Source organism: Contarinia nasturtii, unplaced genomic scaffold (genome assembly GCF_009176525.2).
Source record: "Contarinia nasturtii isolate CC-2019 unplaced genomic scaffold, AAFC_CNas_1.1 Cnas_scaffold_220, whole genome shotgun sequence".
In the NCBI taxonomy this organism is placed as follows: Eukaryota; Metazoa; Arthropoda; class Insecta; order Diptera; family Cecidomyiidae; genus Contarinia; species Contarinia nasturtii.
Genome location: NW_022197577.1, coordinates 225,099 through 251,622, shown reverse-complemented (window position 1 = coordinate 251,622; position 26,524 = coordinate 225,099). Strand labels below are relative to the sequence as shown.

The following is a 26,524-nucleotide window of genomic DNA, read 5'->3' as shown; positions in this document are numbered from 1 at the left end:
TGGTTTTATAAAATTCTTGATTCTTCTCTTGTCTAAAACTTCTTCGTTTCACTTGTTTACAGCGAAAAATGGCGAACTGAATGGATCGTTCAACAAAAAGTTTGAAAAGAATTTAATTCTCGATAATAAGTATAGTAATGCCAAAGATGTGGTGGATTCACCAAATGAAAATTCAACCGATGCTCTCAACCGTGCAAATATTGGACATTTATCGTTGTCTCGAACATCACTCGATGCGCCCATCAATCACAGTGTCAGCACACAGTCTCTGCCTCGTAGTAATACAAATAATGGCGTTCGTGGTATTCAACGTACTTTAATACATTCGCGAACGGCCAGTTTAACGCGTGACGGTAGTCTTGATGGATGCACAGTCAATCGGACGACATTTCGTAAACAGTTCGAAGAGGAAGAGGAGGTAACCACACCAACTGATGAACGAATCACCTCACCGCCGCTGAAACCAAATCGTTCAATGCTAAATCTACGACATGACAGTACAACGACACTCAAAGATCTGCCATTGGATGGTGGGCCACAGTTTAATCGTCTCGTTTCATATCATGCAAGCGGTTCAGATTCTGGTAATGGCTCGGGTGATTCGGCACAAAGTTCGGCTGCCAATGATTCACTTGCAGAAGGTGCTTTTCAACAACCACAACGTGTCACTGGTGTTGTGATTCGTAATCCAAAATTCTTATCGAATTCGGCTTCTTCAACAACATTAAAAAGTTACGCCGAATTCGATAGTACCGAAATTGAAAACAATTTAATGGCACTAGAAATACCAGAACTGGAACAATGCTCGAAATTTGATTTGGAAAACTTTACCACACTTTTGTTGCCAGCCATCGAAAATAAACCTCTGGACAATGATGCATTGAACACCATACGAATCATGTTGAGCGAAACAGCACCAAGAGTTATTGCAAATCATATGAGTCGCATCGATTTTCGACTTTTATTGGACGAACCGGCCAAGACTGAACACAACGAACAAAGCATTTTCAACTGTAGCGGCATTGAATTGATTACCTTAGACCATGGGGAACAATTTAGAAAAGATTTAATTGAACGTACCGAATGTATACGATTATTAATTGCTGTCACAGTTTTAACGTGCTCAGATGATGCCGAACGAACTGAAACACTTAATAAATGGATTCAGATTGCCATTGACACGAAAACAGCACTTGGTAATCTTTATGGTTTCAGCAATATTATGCTGGGACTATGTATGCCACAGGTTTGTTAATTTAATGCATTTTATTTTAAATTGTCTATTTGCAAACATGCACTAAGTCCAATTTGTGTTTTTCTTCTAGATTGAACGATTGCAGTCAACTTGGTATATGTTACGACAGAAATACACCGACAGCGCATTCAATTTTGAAGCAAAACTAAGACCACAATGGAAGAATATGAATAGCTGCACAAATCCAGTGGCGCCAAATACAACCATTCCGCATATTTTGCCATATGTTCTATTGAGAGATCGAAATGTTACCGATATGCTTAATCGTAAGTGAATTTCAAATAATTTAAAAGTTTTTTCCAACAATTCCAAAATCACATATCACAAATTCAATAAAACTTTCAACTGTCAAGTTAAGTTTATCACACATTTACTGCTACACTGTATGCCCGATGGTACCTTCCATGCTAACGAGTATGTAATATGGAAGTGCAGTTGTTATTCTTGTAGAAAAATGTTAAAGTACACATAAGTTTTTTTTTCAAGTATGAAAATGCCGTGTAGCCATAAATGTGAAAAGGATAAATTGTGAAAGTAGAGAACTAACTTCTGAAGAACCCTTTAATATACTGAAACATTCCGTTCATTATTTAGATATGAATCAAATTGGGCCACCGTCTTCTTTAATAACGGTTTGCATCTCACCTTGGGAAAATAGTTCAGTTGATTTTGGTTTATCAACGGTTTTCGCACACATAGGTACGGCCAATAATACTAATACATAATCTACTTTGAACCTATTTTTTTCTAAACCTAATTAAATCGAATATTTACAGATTCTCTTCGAAATTTTATCAAAAATCTTCCAATGTATCGACGAAACGCACAAGCTGTTTTAACCGACAATCGTATCGATGAGTTGCTCGAAGATTCATTCAGGTATTTTACTCCACTTTTTGTCAATGGAATAATTCAAGGCATTTAGATACAGAAAACAATACTATATCGCACAAAATTATCAAGAACACAGTTTTTCTTTACGAGAAAAGCATAGACAACTAATTTATTGAATGAATTTCTTTACAGAACTGAATTCCAAATGAAATTCTTATGGGGAAGCAAAGGATCATTAGCACCAGCTGCTGAACGTCACACAAAACTCGAACAAATTCTTTCATTGATGGCAGAGAAATTCTGCGGAGGTTCAACTTTGACCTTGAATGGTGATCGATCTGGATAAATAGAAATCACGCACAAATCCGATCATTTTTTGGACGGACAATAAAGTGATAAAACAAATCCAAATAGAAATTCGAATTTCACAAAACAAATAATAATCCATTTTTATGTGCAAAAAAGAAAAATTCAAACGTATTCATAAAGAGAGAACTATTTACTAAACATTGTGACAATTATTATTGGTGTATATCAAAACGCCACTTTATATTTTGCCACTAATTACGCTACTTTGACGAAAACGAAACTAGTCAGGATATTCCTCACAAAGACAAAAAAAAAGTGGAAAACAACGTTTTCTATCGTGATTTGAAGAATTTGCACCGCTACACGGTTGCTTTTCTATATTATACTGCTACAATACATCTACCTGCCACCGTTGTCTTTGTGAATGGTTTTTGGAATCCACCTATATTTATTTCATGTAAATTTTTTGTTCGACGGTTCAATTATTATTTTATTTGTTTCCGATTTTTGTGATACTAATAATTTTAAGAAGAGTTGTTATTATGTTGAATTCTATTCAAAATTATGTGTGGAATAATTTATGTCATAGATTATGTCAACTACGTGGAATCACTGAACATAATATTTGAAAAAAAAAATTGTGTCTTTCGTATCATTAAAAACACATTCGATTCACGAAAAACGATCGGAGGTACTATCGGAAAAACTTTAATTAACTTTTGAAAAGAAATTAGGCCAATTGTTTGCGATATATATGTCAAAGTGACCAACACATTTTTTTTATCGATTATGAAACAAAACTTCAATACGACCACAGCATTGAACAGATTAATATCTTCAAAATATGAAAATACCCGTTTTGACAACGCACAATTTTGATAATGTGTATTTTGTTTCTTATTTGCAGAGAATAGTACCGAATAGATTCGAAAGCGTCACTTTTTTAAGCACTTGTAGTAGGAATTTGTACAAATTGCGAAAAAAATAGCACAAAAATTTGCCGACGAACTATTGCGTAATAATATTAGAATTTAATATCAAAAGTAGCATCTGAAATTCCTTTTAGCCACATTCCTCAATGTAGAGCGAGAAATACCTTTATGCCAAATCATTATTAGAATACCCGCATTTCGAAATTCTCATTCCAAAACCGTTGTAGTGTTTTCAATTTTTTCATAATGCAAAAAAATCTTCCACAGTAACGAGATTTTGTAGTCCCATAGCTTTTGACACATTTTTTAACGGCGCAAAATAAACGAAATTTCATACACCGATTTGCTAACAAAAAAAAATGAAACGAAATAACATGTAATATTAATCATTTACAAATATGAAGACAAATTAATCCAAAATCGATGAGAAAATTATCCACACAATATAAATTATTCGATATTAAATGGAGATACTATGAAACAGTTAGAACTATGCAACTTATTCGAAACGACATATGCATGTATGCATAAATTTATAATCAAATTTACAAATTATTATAGTCACAAATAATAAAATTAAAATTAACAAAACTCATTCCAGTGTGTGTTTCTATTTTTTTTTTTTTTTTTTTTTTTTTCAAATTTTATGTGATGGAGAATTATGCGAAGAAAACGAGATTAAAATTATTAGGCATAATTTTGTTAAAATAATTTGAAGAAAAAACCCAATTTTTTTTAAATGTATTTTATTTAATATTTTCTAAATTTAATCCAATATACACAATTTATTCTGTTTTTGTTGCCCGACCAACTGTTTTCGGCATTTTTTTATTCGTTGAATCCTCCAATTCTTTTGGTTTGTAATAATGTGGTGCCACTTCCAACAGCCATTTGCTTTCAATTTCGGTGACTTGCCGCATGTACTCCTTCGTTGTGAACACTAATTCATGATACAGCACCCATCTGGGCAGTTCTTCGAACAATGCTGAATTCGGATGTATCATAACGGTTTGATTATGCTTTGCCGTTTTATAATTGCCGCCTTTTGACAATCTTGCAATGTGATAAAAGTAACCAGCTGTAATTGCTTTTCGAATCGGAATCGTTTCGGGTAAACATGAAACCATTTCAATTTCAACCCGCTCCATCAAACCCACCAGCTGATCGCGTACATCACGAGCTCTTTTCATCGAACGATATTGTATAAAATTCTCATAACACCATTGGGTACTGTAGTCGGTTTCAACCCATTGATTATACACGTTGAGTAGTGACAAATGATCGCCATTTGGATCGTTAAAATTTTTCCGCGCCGTATCGGCATGAATTATTTTGTCTTTCGGCCGATAGAAAACGGATGAATTTACCGATAGCATGGCAGCTATCGTAACAACATCTTCAGAACATTTATACTTTTCACTAGCGATTAACATTTTTGCCATCAGCGGATCGACCGGGAATTCAGCCATTCGTCGGCCCAATTTAGTTAGTTCGCCATGATGATTTAACGCTCCCAAAGCGTACAATTGTTCCAAAGCAAGTACCAGCGTTTCGTTCGGTGGTGGATCCAAGAAATCAAAATGAATTAAATCATGGATACCCAGTGCTTTGAGCATTAAAACTGCATTTCCCAAATTGATGCGCTGAATTTCGGGTACTGTGTTGTCTTCTAATTCTTGTTTATATGCCCAGGCTGTGTACAGGCGGAAACATTTGCCCGCTGCCACTCGTCCGGCCCGACCAGCACGTTGATTGGCCGACGCCTTACTAATCGGCACCACCATCAACGATTCCATTCCCGTGCGCGAATTGAAATTATTTTGTTTTGCAAATCCGGGATCAATTACATAAATGATATTGTCGATAGTTAACGAAGTTTCTGCAATATTTGTTGCTAACACAACTTTTCGCGCATTTTTCGGTGTGGGTTCAAAGATTTTGGCTTGCATGTCACTTGGTAAATTTGCATAGACCGGTAAAATCAGTAGTTCTCGCAATTTTGAACCCAAACGCTTAACACGGTCCTGTAGCATTTCTTGACAGGTTTCAATTTCATCTTGACCGGTGAGAAAGACTAAAATATCACCAAGTGGTTGAGTTGCGTGAATTTGCAAGACAGACACAACACATGCATCGATGTAATCAGCTTCGGGTGCTTTTGTGTAGTAAATATCAACCTATTCAACGAAAAATGATAGATTAAAAACATTGTGTTTTGATTGATAATGAAAAGTATTTACCGGAAATCTTCGACCGGGAATGCGAAATATTGGTGCATCGTCGAAGAATTGAGAGAATTTCTCAGCATCCAACGTGGCACTGGAAATGAGCAATTTTAAATCGGGACGAAAACGTGCAATATCCTTTACGAGACCAAATAGAATATCCGTGTGCAGAGTGCGTTCGTGAGCTTCATCGATGATCATAACACTGTACGACGCAAGATCCGGTTCGGACAAAAATTCACGATGCAATGTACCATCGGTCATGTATTTTAAAACCGTTCGTTCGGAGGTGCAATCCTCAAATCGAATACTGTAACCAACTTCATTTCCCAATTTGACACCCATTTCAACGGCAACACGTGCCGATACAGACATTGCGGCCACTCTTCTTGGTTGAGTACAACCGATTTTTTGGCCACCTTGGGTAAAACCTGCCTCGTATAAGTATTGGGGAATTTGCGTCGTTTTACCACTTCCTGTTTCTCCCTCGACGATCAAGACCTAATTAGAAACAAAGATTTGTTAGCAAAGTCGTCAAATGAAACAGCAATTTCATTTTTGTTTACCTGATGCTCACGTATGGCTGCAATCAAATCATCCCTAAACCGATATACCGGCAGTGATTCCTTTGTCTCTTTGATATCCATGCGTTTCTTTTGTGTTTCCGAAATTGGAGGTTCAATTTTTTCTTTGTTTTTCGACTCATCAATTGTCATTGCCTGAATGAATTCAATTTGGTCGTCTAAAAGCAGATCGTATTCCTCTTGTTGTTTTTGTTTCTCGGTCGCATCTTTGGCGCCAAATTTATACATTGCTGACGCCAATCGTTCACTTTCCCATTTCTTTTGCTCAGAATTTGGCAATTTTTCACGTTCATCGACCTCATAGTAATCGTCTACAAAAAAAGTAAAAAAATTATAAGAAAAATCACATGAATCATACTTGTTGTTATATTTTACCTTTTTCGCCTTTTTTTCTATCTTGTGGCATATGATAGCGCTGCACTCGTTCCAATTCACGGGCTTTTTCATGTTCTTTGGCTATTTGCAGCAATTGTTTCTTGTGTTCACGATCAATTTTTTCACGTTGTGTCAAACTGTACGAGAGATAACATGTTCCAATTAATGCACGATATTTATAAATGATATGAAATGACCCAGTTACTTACACTTCTTCATTGAAGAGATATTCGTCATCTTGAATGTCTGCCTCCAATTCGGCCACTTTGTCCTCTTTACGCTTTTCCAAATAAATCCGACGAGATTGTAACCGCAAATTTGGCACAACTTTGTCTCGATCATCGAGTTCCATTTTAAGCCGTTTTGCCGCCTCTTCGTATCCCTTTTTACCCGATGCCTATAATTATACACATAATTATGAAATTACATTCATTTTATTTAATATCGCATGCATACTTACCTCGGTAACTTTTCTCGTGTGGCTTTCATCTTTCTTTCGTAATCGATTGGCGAACTCATCTCTTTCCTTCAAATCTTTGCGGCGTTCATCTTCAGCACTATCCACACTACTATTCGAACTAGTCGAATATTTACGTCTTCGCGATGATTTACTGTCCGCCATGGTACGGTTACTGATTCTTACCTATAAAAACACAACAATTTTCTTTAAAATTCGCGATGAATTGTAAACGTTTTGTAAACAAGATTATAAGCATCGACGTATATTCAATGTGTTTTGTTTGACATTTGTGCGTTGACCTGTCAAAGTCAGTGTTGCCATATGTGCATTTTTTCAGTGTTTATAATGTTGCCAATTATTTGAATTACATATTGTAGCCTATTTTTTCCGTTTCTTTTTACTAAAACAAGTTTTTTTCTTTTCTCAAATGATCACATGTAATTGCATACATCTTCTTACTTGTTGAAAAATCAAGTTAACTCATTTCAATTTTAACCAAGGAGATGGTTTGCAATGAAATTGCGTAAATATCATAATTGAATTACTCTTTTTGAGGCTGAATGAAAGTGAATGAATACAACGATGATTTATTCGTGACAAATAATCATTTGTTTATCGCTATACTTTCTGAGTAACATCACTTAATAAATTTATCGCTGTTTATCATCAAACCGTTTTTGTACTCAATCGCTGTTTAATATTGGATTAATATTTTTACATCGCCAAACGCGATTGAATTTATGAGTTCGTTATCAATGTGTTGCTTTGGTTGTGTTTTTCTGAAGTATTGGCAAATTTTCAAAAGTAATCGTGTTCGTTTGTTTGGGTTTCGTTTAAACAAAATTTCGAGACATAGTGAATGGTAATTTCCTTTCAAAATTAATACGTTTGCAATTTTGGTTCCGATAATGGTGTATAAAAGAGCCATTATGCAGTGCAAAAATAACCATTTGCAGAAAACAAGCAAGCAACCTTCAATATTTTTGTTCAGCTAATATTTAAGAGAAGTAAAAATCGGGAAACAATGTCGGATGCACGCTGGCATGCATACTATAGGTGCATGGATTGTAGATATGAACAAAATGGAATAAACACACACGTAAATGAGAGCGCCATATGTAAAAGATGCGGCACCATTAATTATCCAATACACGATGTAAGTAAAACTCTCATTTGATTTTATTTTGGATTAAATACATTTTAAAAATTATTTTTCGCATGACTTTCCCTTGAAATTCAAGAACGACTCGAGTCGAATTGTTTTTTAATCACTTCATTTTATTCATTTCAGCTGCCCTTCAAGAATGGTCAAACAAAGCCACGAATATAAGCTATTACACATACAATTCAACCAATGATAACAACCGATGATGCCGTTGTTTTCAACAGTAGAAAAAGCTTCTATGGAAAACAATTTTTGTCAAATAAAATATAGCTTTTACTAAATAAATAGATCCAATTCGTCATTTGGCAAAATATTAACATAAATCTAACGCATTTTCATTATCATTTTTCATATTGTGTAGTCGATCGATCATTTTTACAGGATCTCTAGAAGAACTTTTTTTGATTTAAAAGTTTGGGAATTTTTTTTTTCGAATATTAAGTAAGTAAATTTGAGGTAATCTTGAGGTCGATCACGAATTAACAAGAAAGAAAAAAAAAGAAAAAAAACCTTACTTTATTATAAAGTTGAGGAATAAGAAACGATATCAACCAAAAAAATTGAATTAGCCATAATTGAGAGAATAAATTTTAAATTGCTTGGACTCATTTGTAAAAGTATTAGACGATGTATGTATTTCCTGAAAAATGTTTGAATAAAAATCAAAAACATCTACAAATAATTGAGATGAGAAGTAATAATTCGTAAATAAAAATTCAAATCTTCATTTTTACAAGAAATTGCTGATGATCTTATCAGAGAATAAATCTAAGCAGAAATAATGTTGCTCTTTTACTTCGGACAAATTCAACTCGATCACTTTGATAATGATAAATCTCAATTTATTTTCGACTTGCTCATTAGTCATTTTGAATATTTATTTTTATGACTTTTCGAAAATGCATTCATCAGTAAATACCATATTGATCAGTTTTGGTAGCGATTGCATGAACAATAAAAGTGATAAACAATTTTTGTATATATTTTCACTCATGATTTAATGTTTATTTTAATTTTATCCAATCGTTCGTGTGTCGTTTGAACAAAATGTTGAGTTCAATCGTTGTGCATAAAAGAATCGCCTTATTTCAGGTAAATTAGTTAAATCCGGACAGTAAGCAAGTAACATTCAAATTTTCCAATTTAAATTTTTTGTTCAGCTCAATTGAGAAAGAAGAGGAATAACAATGTCGGACGATCACTGGCTCTCGCATTATAAATGCACCAATATCGGCTGTGCTGAATATAACGTTATAAAAACTGCACTGCACCAGAGTTCTTCATGTCCAAGATGTGGCAGGGTAAATTATCCGGATCGATATGCGTAAGTGAGAACGATTTGTCAATATTAAATTGTAAATTCGAATTGAAATCTAATTATTTTATTTTATTCGATTGAATTTAGCGCCATTATCATAGGGGGAAATAATTCCTTGCCATACTTCGTAAAAAAATTCGCTAAACGTCCATCGGATGAGAAATAATGACTTTCGCTTCAACCTATGGAAAACCATTTTTTTCATTAATATTATTATGATTTAATGAATAAATTGAATGCATAACAAAATTTAAACATCACTCTGTGCGTTTCTTTTTTAATATATATTGAGTAAAATGCATACACATATTAAATGCATATTATATGTGGAACCTTTTTGGTCTGTACTATAAAACAAATTCCAGTAAAATAAGAGGTGAAGAGGATAAATGAAAACACAATATTATTTTATAGAAATTAAAAAAACGAAAAATCATGAACTCAATTGAGTCAATTGATTAGAAAAGACATACTTTAATTTAAAAAAAAGAAATGGTTTGTAAATAAAATGCTTTGAAAAAATAATTGTTTGCATTAAAAAAAAAACAGAATTTAAGTTTCTTTTTAAGTGGAATGAAAGTAAAATCTTGAAAGATGCACTTTTATTCAAGCAAAAGTTGAAAGAAATAAAATAGCGGATGATTCACTTTATTCAAGCGAAAAAGTGTTTACTGTTATCATGGTCCTCAGAAAATGCAATCCAACCACTTTGCAAATGATAAATCATCGTTGTATTTATATGAACAAAAATCATTCTATTTGAAAATATATATGATTAACTATTGTTTATTAATCGCTTCTGTTTAAATAATGTAAATTTAATGCCATCACTATCAACAAGAATTCATCGCATTGAATTATATTGCACACAAATCTTCCAGAAGTGACAGTATAATGGTGAACACCACATATTGGCATTTGCTCAATTTTCGCAACGATTGCAAGAATAATAAAGTTGAAATTGATAAACTCTTTTTGTATACATTTCCAATCACTGTTTAATATTGAGCGTAATTTTGTTGAATCGTCAAATCAGAGTAAATTCGAAGGTGCAACCTAATGCAGTGCAACAATAATCACTTCTAGACAACAACGAAGACAACATTCAACATATTACATCTTTGTTCAGCTGAAATTGAAGAGAAGTAAAAAAATGCCGGGAACAATATCGGGCGATCGTGAATATCGCTGGCATGCATACTATAAATGCATAGCCTGTGAATATAGATTCAACAGAATAAACACGCGTGCAAATCAGGATCATCCATGTCCAATATGTCGCTATCCACGTTATCCACTTTGTGAGGTATGGAAGGAATGCATTGTTTTTCAAGCATGATTTCTAATTAGTTCATTTTTTTCTTTTGTATCAATCACAGCTGCGGTTCGATCAGGGTCGAAGACTGCAATACACGTAAGCTGTTACACAATTCAACCAATGATAACAAATTGATTGCCGTTATCTGTCAACAATAGAAAAATCTTTTACGGAAAACAATTTGTCCAATAAAATATAACTTTGACTGAATAAATAGATCCAATCGACCAAAATCCAAGCATTTTTTTATTAAATATCTTTTGTGCTGTCGATCGATCATTTTTACATTAACTCCAATAGAACTTTCAGGAGAAATAAAGAGTCTTACGGGAGTAAGACGAACTTTTCTGCACGGTGGTAGTTGTCTATTTTATTAAGTAAGTTCAAAATAATATTTGTTCGATTTTTCAAGCCTTTCAAGCGGCATAAAGTTCGATGCTAAACATTTTCACACTTTCATGATGAACCCATTTGTACGACATTTGAAAGCATTCTATTTTCAAACAAAACACTATAAAAAATATGTATGAAGTTAATTTTGCCATAAAAATTATTTTTGAAACACTTGGAACGGACCCACAACAACCATGCTCAAAACGGCCTGATTCAGGTTCTCTGAATTTGCATTGAATGCAAAAATGGCATGAGATATTCTATTACGTCTTCCATGAAAATTTATATGAAAAACTAAAATATCAATTTTGCTTGAGAAAAACAAGTAAAAATGCGTGTTGGCGAGCGAAGTGTACTTTTGCTATTGTTTATACATTTATATTGTTAATCTGAGTTCTCAGAAGGGGGTAAATCTCCTAAAACTTTACCCGAGGGTAAATTTTGAGAAATTTGCCTCAGTGGGGGTCAAACCGGAAACCCCCCAGCGCGCATGTATGACGCTACATAGCAGGCAGATTAAAAAGGGGAATAAAGAATCGGACACAAGGTACTTGTGTTTCTTCGTGTCTTCGTAACTGACGCACATACATCTCACGAGATATATTGCGAATATCGCATATTTCTATTTGATGGCAAATATGCACTAAAATATTTCTATCCACTGTATAATCTCTGATAAAAACACACCTGATCAAGGTATGTTTGATAATAACAGCTGGCAACAGATCGGTTTTGGGATGTATGTTCATGTTTAAAAGGAGAATTCATGAGATGATTAGATTATGGATTTTTTTTACTATTTTTTTACGCGTATTACTTTGCGTGTTGATGAATTAAATACAAACACGTGTATAATTGTCAAGCCAAACACACTTATTTTTCTGAAAAACACATGTTGTTTTACATCATCGCTGTTGTCGATTTGGAAAAAATAAAAAAAAATAATTACTTCACCAAACAGTATAAATATTGAACATTTTTCAGAATCAATCCATTAACGTATTCATAACGAAAAGTGATGAAGATGACGTTTTCGGTTGTATATTTTGGGCTACTTTTGGCACTGGTAATAAATAGTGTGTGATTGATAAAAAGAAAGATACTTTCATTGTTTCTATTTTCAACAGATCCTATTGATGGTGACTATAGCAGAAGGAACAGGACTTCGAAAAATTAAGACTGGACGCAATAATAACGTCGTTAATGATCAAAGTGGGCAATATAGCGGCTCTTACACAACTGGAAGTTTTAGGCGAGTGGCTAAAAATCTTGGCTATGGTAACTAGTGGAAGAAAAAGAGATTGCTTTCAAAATGAAAATCATTTTTAAATTTCTATTTCGTACAATATAGATGTTTCATCGATCACTGCCGGTCTCGGAAATGTTAACCTTGGAATTTCATCGGGATCATATAGTAAGATGATAAAAATACAGTTTGTTTGAATTTGCTCGTTCGAGGTTTTTTAGTTAGATTTTTTTTTTTTTTTCAATTGATATTTACCTTTACAGGTGGATATGGATATGGTTATGATGTTCCTTATACAGGTTTTGATCATTTTAACATTAATATTTTCCATTTTCACGTCAACTCTATTACTAATATTTCTTTGATTTTTATTTTTTTCATATTAATACGAAAAGGTGGACAAGTATATAGTCATGAAGCTCCTCCTTCAGGTTTTAATATTAATATTTTTAGATTTTTCGTTTTACTCATTCAACATTACTAATTTTTATGTTTTTTTTTGCACTGATATGTAAAGATGCATATGCATATAGTCAACATGCATCTTATACAGGTTTTGAACATTTTATTTTAACATTTTCTTTATTTAAATATTCAAGATTCACAATCCTTTTTCGATTTTTATTTTTGTGAACATGTGGATTCGTGTAGCATATTTTGAAAATTTTAATAGTAATATATCTAGTTTTAGAAATTCAAAATTGGTAATTTTTATTGATTTGGTATAGATGACGCTCAAAATGATGCCAGATTGGCTGCCAGGAAAAGTAAAACGGCAGTTATAATGGATGAAATAAAAACTCCATGGACCGTATTAAGTGACGATGTCATTCACCGATTTATTAAGTTTGCCAACGTAGCACAGCGGCAAATGCCACAAAATATGAAAAGATATAAATTATTGGATGTTTCAATAACAATGATACCAGAAGAATGTCAGAATCATACAAAAACAGATAAAGATGATGTTCAGATAATGTATGGTGGAGCCGGTGGAGATGTCGGATGTGAGGATGTCGTCGGTCATTACATTTGCGTTCATTACGTACATCAACACCAAGCAGTATACGTTTACGATAGTTTAGGAATGAAATTGAATAGTAATCAAAAAAAGGTTCTAAAAGTCTTATATCCAAATTCAAAATTAAAATATGGAACACCGAAGACAATGCAAAATGATTTTACTTCTTGTGGATTGTTTGCCATCGCCTATGCAACAACAGTCATATTTGGAGGGGATCCGGAAACTTACGAACTTCAATTAAGCACAAAAGAAGGTGTTGATCCTTCTATGCCCCTCAGGCGACATCTTTTCAATATGTTTAAAAATAAGTCATTTTCAATATTTCCTTGAGGCAATCTGACTGCAAAAATTCAACTGTTTTCATTTAACTGATATTTGCTAGAAAAATTTCCAAAATAGATTCAGCAAGATGTATTTCTTTCATTAAGAAGTTTGTAATAAAATGAAAATTGCACATTTTGTGTGTGAAAAGCAAATGAAATGCAATTCTTTTTCTCGTTTCCATCGTGGATAAAATTATTAAAATGCATAACATCACAGCGGATGGCAGTTCGCGCCTGACGATTGCATGAACAACGAAAGTGATAAACAATTTGTGTATATAGTTTCACTTTATTATTCAGTGTTCATTGTAAATTTATCGAATCATTGTGTATAAAATGATCGCTTTATGCAGTGCAAATCAGTCAAATTCGGACAGTACGCAAGTTAAATTCAAATTATCCAATTTATATTTTTTGTTCAGCTCAACTCAGAAAGAAAAGGAACAACAATGTCGGATCGCTGGATTTCACATTATAAATGCACCAATTGTGGATATGAATACGGAAGAGTTAACGTTCAACCAATTCAGAGTGTTCCATGTCAAAAATGTAGCACCTCTAATAATCCGATATAAGGAATAAAGGTATTTGATTTTATTTTGAATTTAATACATTTTGAGAATTAACTTTTTGCATGATTTTTTCTTAAAATTCTAGAGCGATTCAATTCGAATTGAATTCCAATCACTTGATTTTATTTATTTGTATTTTAATTTCAGGTATTTCAATTTTCCGATGACAAGAACTGATTGCCATTGTCTTTCAACGATAGAAAACTCTTCTACGGAAAACAATTTTGTCCAATAAAATATAACTTTGACTGAATAAATAGATCCAATTCTTCATTTGGAAAAATATCAACCAAAATCTAAGCATTTTTTAATCAAATATCTTTTTTGCTGTCGATCGATCATTTTTACATTATCTCCAATAGAACTTGGAGAAGAAGAAAACTGCTTCTTATTCATTGAATGCAAAAATGGCATGAGATATTCTATTAAGTCTTCCTTGAAAAAAAATATATATATATATATAAAAAACACTCCTGATCAAGGTATATTCGAAAATAATAGTTTTGGAATGTATGTTCATGTTTAAAAGGAGAATTCATGAGATGATTGAAGTATGCATTTACGCGCATTAGTTTGTTAATGATGAATTAATTCACATGGCTTAGAATTATAAACACATTAGGGCCTTCATGATGTTCCGACCTCATAACCGTGTTGAGTCGTATTAGATCATAATATTAAACCGTGCTAACCGTGAATCACGGTCCGTGATAAAACGTGTTAACTCATATTAGACCACGATGGTTGTTAAACAGACTTCAAAACTGCCCCTAATTTTGGGCCGAGGAATCCGAATTTGACCATGAAATTTTCACATTTTGAAATCCTTCACACAAATATTAAAAAAATAAAAATCGACCGTGATGGAGTAGTCCAATTTGGTCCAAAACCTCATGGTGACCCAAAGCCCGGTTCAAAGTATAAGTGTGCAAAGTTTAGTTGACGTCGGTTGAAAATTGTGGGAGGAGTTAAAGCCAAAAGAATGGCATTTCGTTTTATAATATAAACATTGCTATTGTCTAAGGAATTCACGCGTCAAGCCAAACACACTTATTTTTCTGAAAAATACATGTTGTTTTACATCATCGCTGTTGTCGATTTGGAAAAAATAAAAAAAATTAATTACTTCACCAAACAGTATAAATATTGAACATTTTTCAGAATCAATTCATTAACGTATTCATAACGAAAAGTGATGAAGATGACGTTTTCGGTTGTATATTTTGGGCTACTTTTGGCACTGGTAATAAATAGTGTGTGATGATAAAAAGAAAGATTCTTTCAATTTTTCAATTTTCGTCAGATCCTAATAACGGTGAAAATAGCAGAAGGAAATGGAGGCTCTCGACGAAATTTTAACTACGGCTATGATGAAAGTAGCCAATATAACAGTGGCTATGGTAATTAGTGGAAGAAAAAAAATTGATTCTTTTGCAAAATAAAAACCACGAATAAATTTCTTTTCTATTTCGATAAATTTAGATATGTCATCGCTCACTGCCGGTATGGGAAATCTTGATACTTCATTTGGATCATCAAGTAAGTAGTTGGAGAAAAATATAGTTTTATTTAAAATGATACAATCAAAACTTTTCTAATATCAATTTTTTTCGTACATATATGTAAAGATGGATATGAATATAGTCACGATGCTTTTTATTCAGGTTTGGAACATTTTAATCCTAATATTTTTAGATTTAGATATTAAAAATTACTAATTCTTCTTCGATTTTTTGGCACTGATATGTAAAGGTGGATATGGATATAATCAAGATGTTACTCCCACAAGTATTGAACATTTCATTTTTAAAAAAATTATTTAAATATTTAAGATTCACATTTCTTTTTCGATTTTTATTTTTCTGAGCATTTAGAATCATGTAGCATATTTTGAACATTTTAATAGTAATATATCTAGCTGTAGAAATTCAAATTGATAATTTTTATTGATTTGGTATAGATGACGCTCAAAATGACGCCAGATTGGCGGCCAGGAAAAGTAAAGCGGCAGTCATAAAGGGTGAAATAAAGACTCCATGGACCGTATTAAGTGACGATGTCATTCACCGATTTATTAAGTTTGCCAACGCAGCACAGCGGCAAATGCCACAAAATATGAAAAGATATAAATTACTAGATGTTTCAATAACAATGATACCAGAACAATGTAAGAATCATGCAAAAACAGACGAAGATGATGTTCAGATAATGTATGGTGGAGCCGGTGGAGATGTCGGAGGTGAAGATGCCGTCGGTCATTACATTTGCGTTCATTACGTACATCAACACCAAACAGTATACGTTTACGATAGTTTAGGATTCGAGTTGAATAGTAATCAAAAAAAGGTTCTAAAAGTCTTATATCCAAATTCAAAATTAAAATATGGAACACCGAAGACAATGCAAAATGATTTTACTTCTTGTGGATTGTTTGCCATCGCCTATGCAACAACAGTCATATTTGGAGGGGATCCGGAAATTTACGAACTTCAATTAAGCACAAAAGAAGGTGTTGATCCTTCTATGCCCCTCAGGCGACATCTTTTCAATATGTTTAAAAATAAGTCATTTTCCATATTTCCTTAAGGCAATCTGACTGCAAAAATTCAGCAAGATGTATTTCTTTCATTAAGAAGTTTGTAATAAAGTGAAAATTGCACATTTTGTGTGTGAAAAGCAAATGAAATGCAATTCTTTTTTTCGTTTCCATCGTGGATAAAATTATTAAAATGCATAACATCACAGCGGACGGCAGTTCGCGCCTGGCGATTGCTTGAACAACGAAAGTGATAAACAATTTGTGTATATAGTTTCACTTTATTATTCAGTGTTCATTGTAAATTTATCGAATCGTCAATAAAAAAGTCAATCGATCATTTTTACAAAGAATTATTTGCATTCAAAATCGTAGTTCAATTTATTATTTTTGAATTTGGTGTATATACGATGTAAGTAAATAAACTGGGATTTCGTGTGTTGAAAATATCAACAAAAATTTGTTTATTTATCTTCACTTTTGATAATGAAATACTGCAGTATTGCATGTATACAGGCTTCGACTGTTTTTCGAGCATAATCGTTTATCACAAGTGACTTCATTTGGTTTGTTTTTTGAATAGAAAGTGACAAACTTCACTGCATGTTTTCCATTTGAAATCCAAACGTTGGCAATTTTCGTTGTTTCTTCGACAATAAAAAGCGCGAGCAAGCCATTCAAATCGAATTTTTGTTCAAACGAATTAAAGTTGAGAAAAGAATGTTGGATATCTGGACGTTTTACAGATGTGGTCGGTGTAACAACACATACAGCATCAGTGATGTTGCACCACAACCATATACACAAGTGCCGTGCCACCTTTGTGGCCAAGTATATTATCCGCTTTTCGTCGTACCTGTAAATTTGAGATATTTTTGCTTCTAATTATATTTAAAGATATTCAAATAGTTCCAATTATTTATTCGAGATTATATTTCATGTGCATATTTGTATATATTATTTCCAGATGCCTCGTAATTAACCAGTATTAATCACCACATTGAACCGATGAATAAATGTCTACAGAAAGTGATTTGGTCAATTACTATTATTATGATTGAATAAAAAAGTCATTACTTATTATATCAACACAAATATTGGCATTTTAACATAAGGAACTTTCGGAAAATTCTTTTTTGAAATCGATTAACTTTGCAAGATCTTTTTGAAAACTTCTCAAACGATTTATCTTTTCTATTTCGTCTTTCTTATTCATGTTTATATGAATGTCGTATTAGCGGATGATTCATTCAAGCGTAGGCAAGCAGAAAAGTGTTTGCTGTTATCGAGATCATCAGAAAATGCAATCCAAGCACTTTGTTAATGAGAAATCATGATAGTACAGCTTTTATTGTCAACAATAATCAGTCAATTTGAGAATTTATATAATTAACTTTTATTCATTTATTGCTTTTGTCTAAATAATGCAATTTAATGCGAAACACATAAAAATCACTATATTTATTTAGTATTGACAACGATTGCAAGAATAATTATAATAAAATCGAAAATTGATAAACTCTTTTTGTATATATTCTCAATCACTGTTTAATATTGAGTTTAACTTTGTTGAATTGTCAAATGAGGATGAATTCATAACACTGGTCTTCCAATGCATTTTAGATGTACCTCAATTTTTTGCTCAAAAACGAAAACGAGATTATGTAGTTTGGCAAGGAAATGAGATTTACAAGTTTTCACTGTGATTAAATTTCTACAACTAAACAAAATCAACAAATCGCAAAAAATAAAACTGGAATAATTTAATCACCATAGAATCTTGTGAATCTTATTTTCTTCCCAAAATACACAATCTCAGGAAATTTGAAAAAATTTCAATACAATTTAGGGCTCAAAAACGAAAATTTTGTATGGAAGGTACCCCTAAATTGTATTGAAATTTCTTCAAACTTTCAGAAAAAACTTCTATGACAAATAAAATATGATTATAATTTTCACGAATAAATAGATCCAATTCGTCATTTGGCAAAATATCAACACAAATCTAAGCATTTTTTAATTAAAAATCTTTTGTGCTGTTGATCGATCATTTTTACATGATCTCCAGTAGAACTTTCTGATTTTCCAATAATTGTTCTCCTCCAGAGTTTCTTAACGAAGTCTTTCATGCACAAATATAATATTTATTGATAATAATCGAATTGAGTCATTAGATAAATCTAAGAGCAAATATGGCAATCTTAATATATAATCGGCTTATATTCAATTACTATGATCATTAGTCATTTTGAATATTTATTTTCTTGGCTTTTCGTTATTGGTCGCTGCTATCGTTATCAAGAGTATTTGTTTACCCGAAATTCGTCGAAAACATCATTTTTCATTCATCAGCAAATACCATATTGACGATTGATCCGTTTTGGCAACAATTGCATGAACAACGAAAGTGATAAACAATTTTTGTAGATATTTCAGAAGTCGATTAAACAAAATTTCAACTTCAATCGTTGCGTATACACGTTGTGTTGGCATTATGCCAGTGCAAATTAGTCAAATTCTGACAATAAGCAAGTAACATTCAAATCTTCCAATTGACATTTTTTTTGTTCAGCTTAACTCAGAAAGAAAAGGAACAACAATGCCGAACCATCACTGGCGCGCATACTATAAATGCGCTATTTGTGGAGATGAATATGACAGAATTAACAGTCAACCAAATCAGAGTGTCCCATGTCAAAAATGTGGCGCTACTAATTATCCAAAACTAAAGGTATCATTTGATTTTTTTAATAGAATACATTTCAGAATTAACTTTTCGCATGATTTTTTTTAAATTCAAAAGCGATGCAATTCGAATTGAATTGTAATTACTTGATTTTATTCATTTATATCAGTTTCAGGTGTACAGAGTACATGGTCAAACAGAGTCACGCATGTAAGCTATTACACATTTAGCTTACATTTTAACCGATGATAACAATCGATAGCCGGACTGTCTTTCAACAGTAGATAAAACTTCAAAGAAAACAATTTTTTCGCATAAAATATTACTTTGACTGAATAAAAAGATCCAATTCGTCATTTGGCAAAATATCAACACAAGTCTAAGCAGTTTTTAATCAAATATCTTTTTTGTAGTCGAATATATTTGAAATTGCTTGAACTCATTGATATTAGAATTCACAAGGTAAGTATTTCCTGAAATATGTTTGAATAAAAATCAAAATATTTACAACTAATTGAGATAAAAGTCGTGAAAAATTCAAATTAAATTGAAACCCTCAATGGAGACACATTTTACATGAAATTGTTGATGATCCTATCCTATGGTTCTCTTCCAGGTTTTTAACGAAGTCTTTCACGCATAAATATCATGTTTTTCGATAACTAATGTTGTCATTATATAATTCTAATACGGTCGTTCTTTTACTTCGGACCAATTCAACTCGATCACTTTGATAATGATAAATGTCAATTTATTTTTGACTTGCTCATTTGCCATTTTGAATATTTATTTCCTTGACTTGACTTCGTTTTGTATTCCGTTAAATGTTATAAGTAAAACTATCATGTGATTTCTAATAACTTGATTTTATTCATTTGTATCAATTTCAGCGGCCCTTCAAGGATGGTCGTCCAGTAGACTTACTTATACATTGTATATAGCTGTTAAGTGCAAATTCAAAAGAAAAAAAAAATACATCGATATAACATATTTTCTAACTCAATGTTCGGCATAGTAAAAGGAAAGAAATATATTTCTTCTTCAAAAATTGACGCAAAAAAAATATTCAATACAAACATAGAATCCGTATGTTTGTTTACACAGAAGGTAATAAATGAATTGGTGTAGCGAATTTGAAATCCTCGGGGAAGAGCTTGCTTGCGTGTGGATACATTAATTTGTATGATTGACGTATTGTTACGTCGGCAACACCAGCTATGTCTCCAATTTCTTTCTGGCTACGCTTCTCTTCCGAAGCCTGTGATGCCATATAGATAGCCGCAGCTGCAACGGAAATCGGTGAACGACCAGGTACGATGTCCATTTCAACGGCTTTTCGTGCGATATGTGTAGCCCCCCGTTGAACCATATTTGGCAAAACTAAAAAAAAAGTATTAAAATACAATTCACGGTTAATGTTCTGCCATAAGACATTTAAAAAAAAATGCAACAACAAAAAAATATACCCAAATTAGCGCAGAACCGGCTCATAAAGTCGGCGGTCGTAATAAGATCAACGGATGTAGCAAGCGCTTTCAGTGTAAGTTTGAAACATCGTCCAATTTCCTTTTTGCTGATTTTGCTTACTGCACAAATTTCTTTAAATGTTCGTGGTACTCCTTCTTGTCGGCATGCAATATATAAGCATGCTGATGCTTTTGCGTCATTCGAACGACCCTTGAGATTTTTGCCATCGTGAACTTGTTTGAACAGATTGTTGGCACGATCCACAATTGTTTTTGGCAAATTAATACGATCTGCCATTTGGGAGATTTCTTTAAATGCGGCAATTAAGGCACGATCCGAACTGCTCATTGTGCGGCGATTTTGGTATTTCGCATCTGAAATTGTATAACAACGATTTAAAAAATAATTCGAAAAAAAATTAATATTGGCTTTGATAACAATGGTGTTCATACTTCCAAACGAATCAAATGATGCGGATCCAGTTCCGGGACCAATCATAGTCGATAAATCACCACCGCTCAAAAGTGGATTTTCCGGACCACCTACACGAGATGGATCAACGCCCGATTTTTCATTACTAAATGTTCGCCACTCGGAACCGACATCAATAACACGATCTCCCACAACTAAACCGCATTCGGAGCAAATCATATCACCAGCTCGATAGTCTTCAATCAGTGGTGCTTCGGGATGTGCGTAGCACACAACTTTATTTGATAAAACTTCATGTCTGAATTTGATGAGAAAATGTCATATATCGTTAACACTCAATTTCATCATACTATAAAATGACTTAATTATCTCGATAATATTCTCACATCTTCACGTGCGACATGAATTAAACAATTTTACCTTGAAGTGCTTGCCATTTCGAAATGTTGTGTATGTGTTTTATTTATTAATGTCTGCCGTTTACACTTTTTTACAACCTCTTTTTTGTTTTATTTTTATGTTTTGTGCCTTTTGAAATTTCTATCTAACTCACACTGACTATTCTCAAATTTAATGGTCCCAAGCTATTTAAAAAAATAAAATAAAGTGAGCTGGTGAAATATTTTATGGGTTTTTATCTATAAAAAACGAAGATATGAGTAAAAAAGCCAGCAAAACAATCGAAGCACAACTTTGGAACTAATTGCGAACAATACATTCAAAACGTAGTTTTTTTTCTGAAAATATGTCACAGTCATTTGTATAAGTATTAACAGTGCACGCCATCTACAGCTATCTGTGAGCACAGGGTGAAACCTATGGAATTAAACATTTGAAACGAAAGTTTTCTATTTTAAGTGAAAAAAAAGCGAGACATTCATTTATCTCAAAGCATTTAACCGTAATGGAATTTATTTTCCAAAACCGCAAAGACAATGAAACTCATTAACACCAATTGAAAGTTCTTTTTTCCAAATTAAATTTTATACATTCGTTAATTACGTATGTTGACAATAATTTTGTCCAACCATGCATCGTTTCAGACTCGGTTTGACAGTATGCGATTGTTTGACGTAATGAGTGACATTTCATGGTATTCATAACATAAACGTATTGTTCGGTGAAAACAAATTCATTCAACTCAAAACCAAGCGATTTTCTATCCGAATATTCTCACGAAAAAATGGTAAATAAAGAATTTTCTTGTACTTAAATAATGAAAATTGAGTTTATTTGCTTGATTTTTTTCTTATTTAGCTTCCGCTCTCATTATTAAAGACGGCTCAAAGCCATCCAATGGTAAGTACATGTTTCGATTGTGGAATGTATTGATTTTACAGTGATTCTTTGCACACCATTCTAAGTGCCGTTGCTTTTTTTTTCATTACATGTTTTCGTTCAGTTGGTCGAATTGAAGAATGGTGAAACATACAATGGACATTTGGTGAGCTGTGATACATGGATGAATATCAATTTGCGTGAAGTGATTTGTACATCAAAGGTACGTAATCCAATTTGTCTCGCGATTCCAATTATTATTATTTTTTTCATTTTCATCCACTGTAGGATGGTGATCGTTTCTGGCGTATGCCTGAATGTTATATTCGTGGTAGTACAATCAAGTACCTGCGAATTCCAGACGAAGTCATCGATATGGTGAAGGAAGATGCACAAATGAAGGCAAGAAATCGTCAAGAAATGAAAGGTGGCCGAAATCAACAGAATCAAAGACAAGGTGGTATGGGTCGTCCACAAGGTGGAAATCAAAATCGAAGCCAATTCCAACAACAGCGAAACCCGGCAAATCGTGGCAATTTCCAACATAAAAAACCACAACAACCAAAATAAGCCACTCACCACACACATTTAACTGTGACGGTTTTATTTTTTAATGGAAATCATGATTAATAAAAACAAAACATAAGAATCTACATTTGAAAATAAAATAAATCGCATTTTTAATAAAATAGCTCGAAATTATGCCGCTGACAAAACAAATTGTCAAATACGTCTCGCGCTTTCATACGCACATAACCTTAAAGTTTGTTTTGATATTGATAAACATCAACGTGGGACTGTACATTCAGACAAGCCGCATATATTTTCGATTTTTTTTATTAATTATTGTGACACTTTAATCAATCAGTTGATTTAATTGAGATAAATTTCGACCAGTTTTCATTTGAAACAGTTCAATTGTGTGATTATTTAAAATCGTAGTGAACATATATAGGTTTTATATAGAGTCTGGCGTAAACAATACCCGATTTGAGTTATTCACTTGTGATGTTCACCATTTAGATTCAATTTGATTCTAATTTCAGTTGATTATAGATCAACACAGCAAAAACTATTACTCTTTTCTCTTGTAAACCAATAAAAATTTGGAAAAAAAAATTGATTTCGTGTGTTTCTTTAAGTTGTACAAGATTTATTTGTTCGAAATAAGTTGTTTTTATTTAGCGACGACCATCAATTGAAAATTTTTAAGTTCGATTTTGAACTTATAAGCGCCCGAAACGTATTTAATAATTTCAATTCTTCCGAGAAAGTGTAAAAATTCTGAAAAAAACTTGTAAAAAGAACGCAAAATGAGTGCTGAAAATGAAAGTGTCGCCTATGCTACGACAGAGAGCGCTGTCTCAGCACCCGATGTGCATGATATTGAAATGGTGAATGTATCGGATTTAAGTGGCGCAAAGAATGTGAGGAATGTTCAAACGCAACACGGTGACTATCGTTCGGTTGATGCAGAGAACATTTTTCTTATTCCACGATGTCTTTGGCCAGATGAACAGAATCAACTATTACCACCGAAACCGACGACAAGCGCTGATCAAAGCACTGAGCAGAAGGAAGAAGAAGAGGAACAAGTGGTTTGGATCGAACCATTCGAAAACGAGGTTAGTTGAATTTTCATCTTATTTATAATTTACACGGTTTCTTTGCAAAATGATGAATTTTCAGCATTGTAAATATGAAAATGCGGCAAATTGCCACGTAAAACCAGTGGTCAGTTAAAAAAAATGGACATGATGAAATGCATTCAGCTTTTTTCGCATTGCATGAGTCGTACATAAAAATGTCAGCGCGTATTTAAATGTTGGATTGCAGTATTTTGATTTATTTTGCTCATGTTTATTATTTCACGCCATGTCAGGTCACTCAACAGCACCGAAATTATACTTTAATGCAGATGGTACACGAATTAAAGGGATTTTTTTTAATCATGTAGCAATTCCAATGGCGGTTGATTCATACAGTGAAATACAACAAAATCAAATGTGTGTGTGTCATGAACGAGTGTCGTTATTGGCTGAATTTGTTTTCAGAACATTGTTTAATTTTGAGTTAGAATCTTGTTTAAATTGGTATATTAGATTGCAGTAATTTAACAAGATTCCTATTTGCTGATACCTCATTATCGTCATTTGCTTTCATTCACTCGGCGAAAGTTTGAGCATGTACGTATAATAGCGGAACAATAACGCAATTTCCATTCGGAAATGCAATGCTAATGATCTCATCATCTCGTGTTAAATATAACAACTTGAACTGTCTGACTATGAATTTCATGATGAACGTTTCGTTTGCTGCTGGCTAAATTCTCATTTCAATGCACATTTCGGTTTTTCGAACTTTACCATTGAACAAACTTTTTTACACAACGCAAACACACTCTATATATCGCAAATAAACCGGCTAATATTATATTTTACCTCGTTCACCACTACATTTTGGACGATTTAGTGTGTAGGTTTCTTTCTCTTTCTCGTTTTTTCACACACTCTTGTGTGCACTCGTTCGCTACACACATAATTATCAACTCGATTAACTTCGAAGTCGAAGTTTTCCAGTGAAAAAACAAAGAAGTGACTACAATGGCAGGCTATTATTATTAAAAACGATCAAATCCAAGCCAAATACAAAAGAAATTGCTTAAACTTTGGCCGTATACATGAATGATAAATGCATTTTACGTAGTACAAAATTAGCAGGAGCGAAAAATTTCCGCTCGAAATGACGGCAAACAAACAATAAATTGCAATAATCGTGAAAATGAAAAGGATTGCTTCCGAAACACACGTTTAAAATTATAAATGAGATTACATGTATGTAATGCGAATGCAAGTTGCAACTGTGCTTTTTTGTTTCATTGAACGCTTGAACAACAGTACACCTAGCAGTATTCATTCTTCGAGGGGCTAATGACTCATTTTAAGTCCATTCATTTTGCATAAATTTGACAAGTTTACATAAATTATCGCACATTCTTGTGATATTCATATCCAGTACCAGATTTTTTTTATTAATCATTTTTCTGGTTTTAACACATTACTCATTAACTAAGTTGGTGGAAGTGGAGATAAATGTCAATCGAACTGTACATTTTTTTTTTTTTTTTGAAAAACAAGGGAAACCGAAAATGTCATTTATGAAAGAGCCAGTTTTAATACTCATGCATTTTATTGATTTGATTAACAACTCGAATGTTAATTTATAATCAAAATTTTATATTTGTGTAAACGTAAACATCTTTTCTAATGATTCGCTATTTATTCAAGATCGATCACTAATGAATCTCAAATATACGTCGAAGTGGTTGAAAAGATAATTTTCCCGAAAATGTTTATATTTTGTGGTTAAAACTGGTTTCAATTCATTCTATCAGTGTTTTTGATAACAAGATTTTGAAGTGGCTTTCTGCATTCGACCCCACTATTATTGTTAATCTTTAAACTTTTTTTTCAATCGATTGAATCATTCATCTTGTAACCGAGTGTCCGTGATTCAAAAAACACCGTCACTTAAAATAAAATGTTCTTACCACAAGTAATCATTTGCCCCTATACATTTTCTTGGAAAAATCACCTTTTCTTTCAGGAAAATTATATATATATTGAAACTTGAAAATGGCAAAAACATGTTCATGCTGTGTATTGAATTGAGATTTGTTCTCGACCTCAGAATTACCGGAAACTTAAACATGCGACAGGACTTGACGTGTAAATGTTTCCTCCATATGCCTTATAATGAGTACCATGAATTTACAGTTTTCCGAAAATGTGT

At 32.8% G+C, this 26,524-nt stretch overlaps 7 protein-coding genes and 1 long non-coding RNA gene across 16 annotated transcripts in view; 6 read left to right on the top strand and 2 right to left on the bottom strand.

The window, feature by feature from the left end:
- LOC116336982 (breast cancer anti-estrogen resistance protein 3 homolog) overlaps positions 1 to 3,925 on the top strand; it is a 31,543-nt gene extending 27,618 nt beyond the window's left edge. For all 8 annotated transcript variants that reach the window (XM_031761239.1, XM_031761240.1, XM_031761236.1 and 5 more), the window contains 5 exons: positions 63 to 1,246; positions 1,326 to 1,521; positions 1,850 to 1,954; positions 2,032 to 2,134; positions 2,282 to 3,925. In XM_031761239.1, the coding sequence (XP_031617099.1) occupies positions 63 to 1,246; positions 1,326 to 1,521; positions 1,850 to 1,954; positions 2,032 to 2,134; positions 2,282 to 2,435 (1,742 nt within the window). In that variant the 3' untranslated portion in view covers positions 2,436 to 3,925. The remainder of the gene's footprint in view (positions 1 to 62; positions 1,247 to 1,325; positions 1,522 to 1,849; positions 1,955 to 2,031; positions 2,135 to 2,281) is intronic.
- Positions 3,926 to 4,095: 170 nt separating this feature from the next.
- On the bottom strand, positions 4,096 to 7,239 carry LOC116336921 (pre-mRNA-splicing factor ATP-dependent RNA helicase DHX16). The gene is made up of 6 exons (XM_031761145.1): positions 6,975 to 7,239; positions 6,724 to 6,911; positions 6,515 to 6,651; positions 6,122 to 6,450; positions 5,571 to 6,056; positions 4,096 to 5,507 (listed from the first exon to the last, which is right to left on the bottom strand). The coding sequence occupies exons 1-6, from the start codon at positions 7,134 to 7,136 to the stop codon at positions 4,116 to 4,118; spliced, it is 2,694 nt and encodes an 897-aa protein (XP_031617005.1). The 5' UTR covers positions 7,137 to 7,239; the 3' UTR covers positions 4,096 to 4,115.
- Positions 7,240 to 12,131: 4,892 nt separating this feature from the next.
- Positions 12,132 to 13,919, top strand: LOC116337127. Of its 2 annotated transcripts, XM_031761467.1 has the most exons (7): positions 12,132 to 12,234; positions 12,296 to 12,446; positions 12,520 to 12,582; positions 12,678 to 12,713; positions 12,810 to 12,845; positions 12,932 to 12,967; positions 13,143 to 13,919. In XM_031761467.1, exons 1-7 carry the CDS (start codon positions 12,187 to 12,189, stop codon positions 13,766 to 13,768), a joined length of 996 nt encoding a protein of 331 aa, XP_031617327.1. In that variant the 5' UTR covers positions 12,132 to 12,186; the 3' UTR covers positions 13,769 to 13,919. The 2 variants fall into 2 exon arrangements, with proteins under 2 accessions (XP_031617327.1, XP_031617328.1); XM_031761468.1 differs by lacking the exon at positions 12,932 to 12,967.
- A 1,569-nt stretch (positions 13,920 to 15,488) lies between these two features.
- On the top strand, positions 15,489 to 17,019 carry LOC116337093. Its single transcript, XM_031761407.1, has 6 exons — positions 15,489 to 15,576; positions 15,637 to 15,733; positions 15,816 to 15,872; positions 15,962 to 15,997; positions 16,086 to 16,121; positions 16,294 to 17,019. Exons 1-6 carry the CDS (start codon positions 15,529 to 15,531, stop codon positions 16,917 to 16,919), a joined length of 900 nt encoding a protein of 299 aa, XP_031617267.1. The 5' UTR covers positions 15,489 to 15,528; the 3' UTR covers positions 16,920 to 17,019.
- Positions 17,020 to 19,357: 2,338 nt separating this feature from the next.
- LOC116337250 lies at positions 19,358 to 19,932 on the top strand. Its single transcript, XR_004200792.1, has 2 exons — positions 19,358 to 19,600; positions 19,725 to 19,932. It is a non-coding gene; the product is annotated as an uncharacterized LOC116337250 (long non-coding RNA).
- A 606-nt stretch (positions 19,933 to 20,538) lies between these two features.
- On the bottom strand, positions 20,539 to 22,168 carry LOC116336932 (transcription initiation factor IIB). The gene is made up of 4 exons (XM_031761160.1): positions 21,875 to 22,168; positions 21,475 to 21,752; positions 21,022 to 21,396; positions 20,539 to 20,935 (listed from the first exon to the last, which is right to left on the bottom strand). The coding sequence occupies exons 1-4, from the start codon at positions 21,889 to 21,891 to the stop codon at positions 20,652 to 20,654; spliced, it is 954 nt and encodes a 317-aa protein (XP_031617020.1). The 5' UTR covers positions 21,892 to 22,168; the 3' UTR covers positions 20,539 to 20,651.
- A 358-nt stretch (positions 22,169 to 22,526) lies between these two features.
- Positions 22,527 to 23,596, top strand: LOC116337257 (U6 snRNA-associated Sm-like protein LSm4). The gene is made up of 4 exons (XM_031761668.1): positions 22,527 to 22,640; positions 22,712 to 22,753; positions 22,857 to 22,955; positions 23,021 to 23,596. Exons 1-4 carry the CDS (start codon positions 22,638 to 22,640, stop codon positions 23,300 to 23,302), a joined length of 426 nt encoding a protein of 141 aa, XP_031617528.1. The 5' UTR covers positions 22,527 to 22,637; the 3' UTR covers positions 23,303 to 23,596.
- Positions 23,597 to 23,700: 104 nt separating this feature from the next.
- LOC116337254 (RNA pseudouridylate synthase domain-containing protein 2-like) overlaps positions 23,701 to 26,524 on the top strand; it is a 212,483-nt gene continuing 209,659 nt past the window's right edge. The window contains exon 1 of the mRNA XM_031761666.1: positions 23,701 to 24,357. Coding sequence (XP_031617526.1) covers positions 24,046 to 24,357 — 312 coding nt within the window. The 5' untranslated portion in view covers positions 23,701 to 24,045. The remainder of the gene's footprint in view (positions 24,358 to 26,524) is intronic.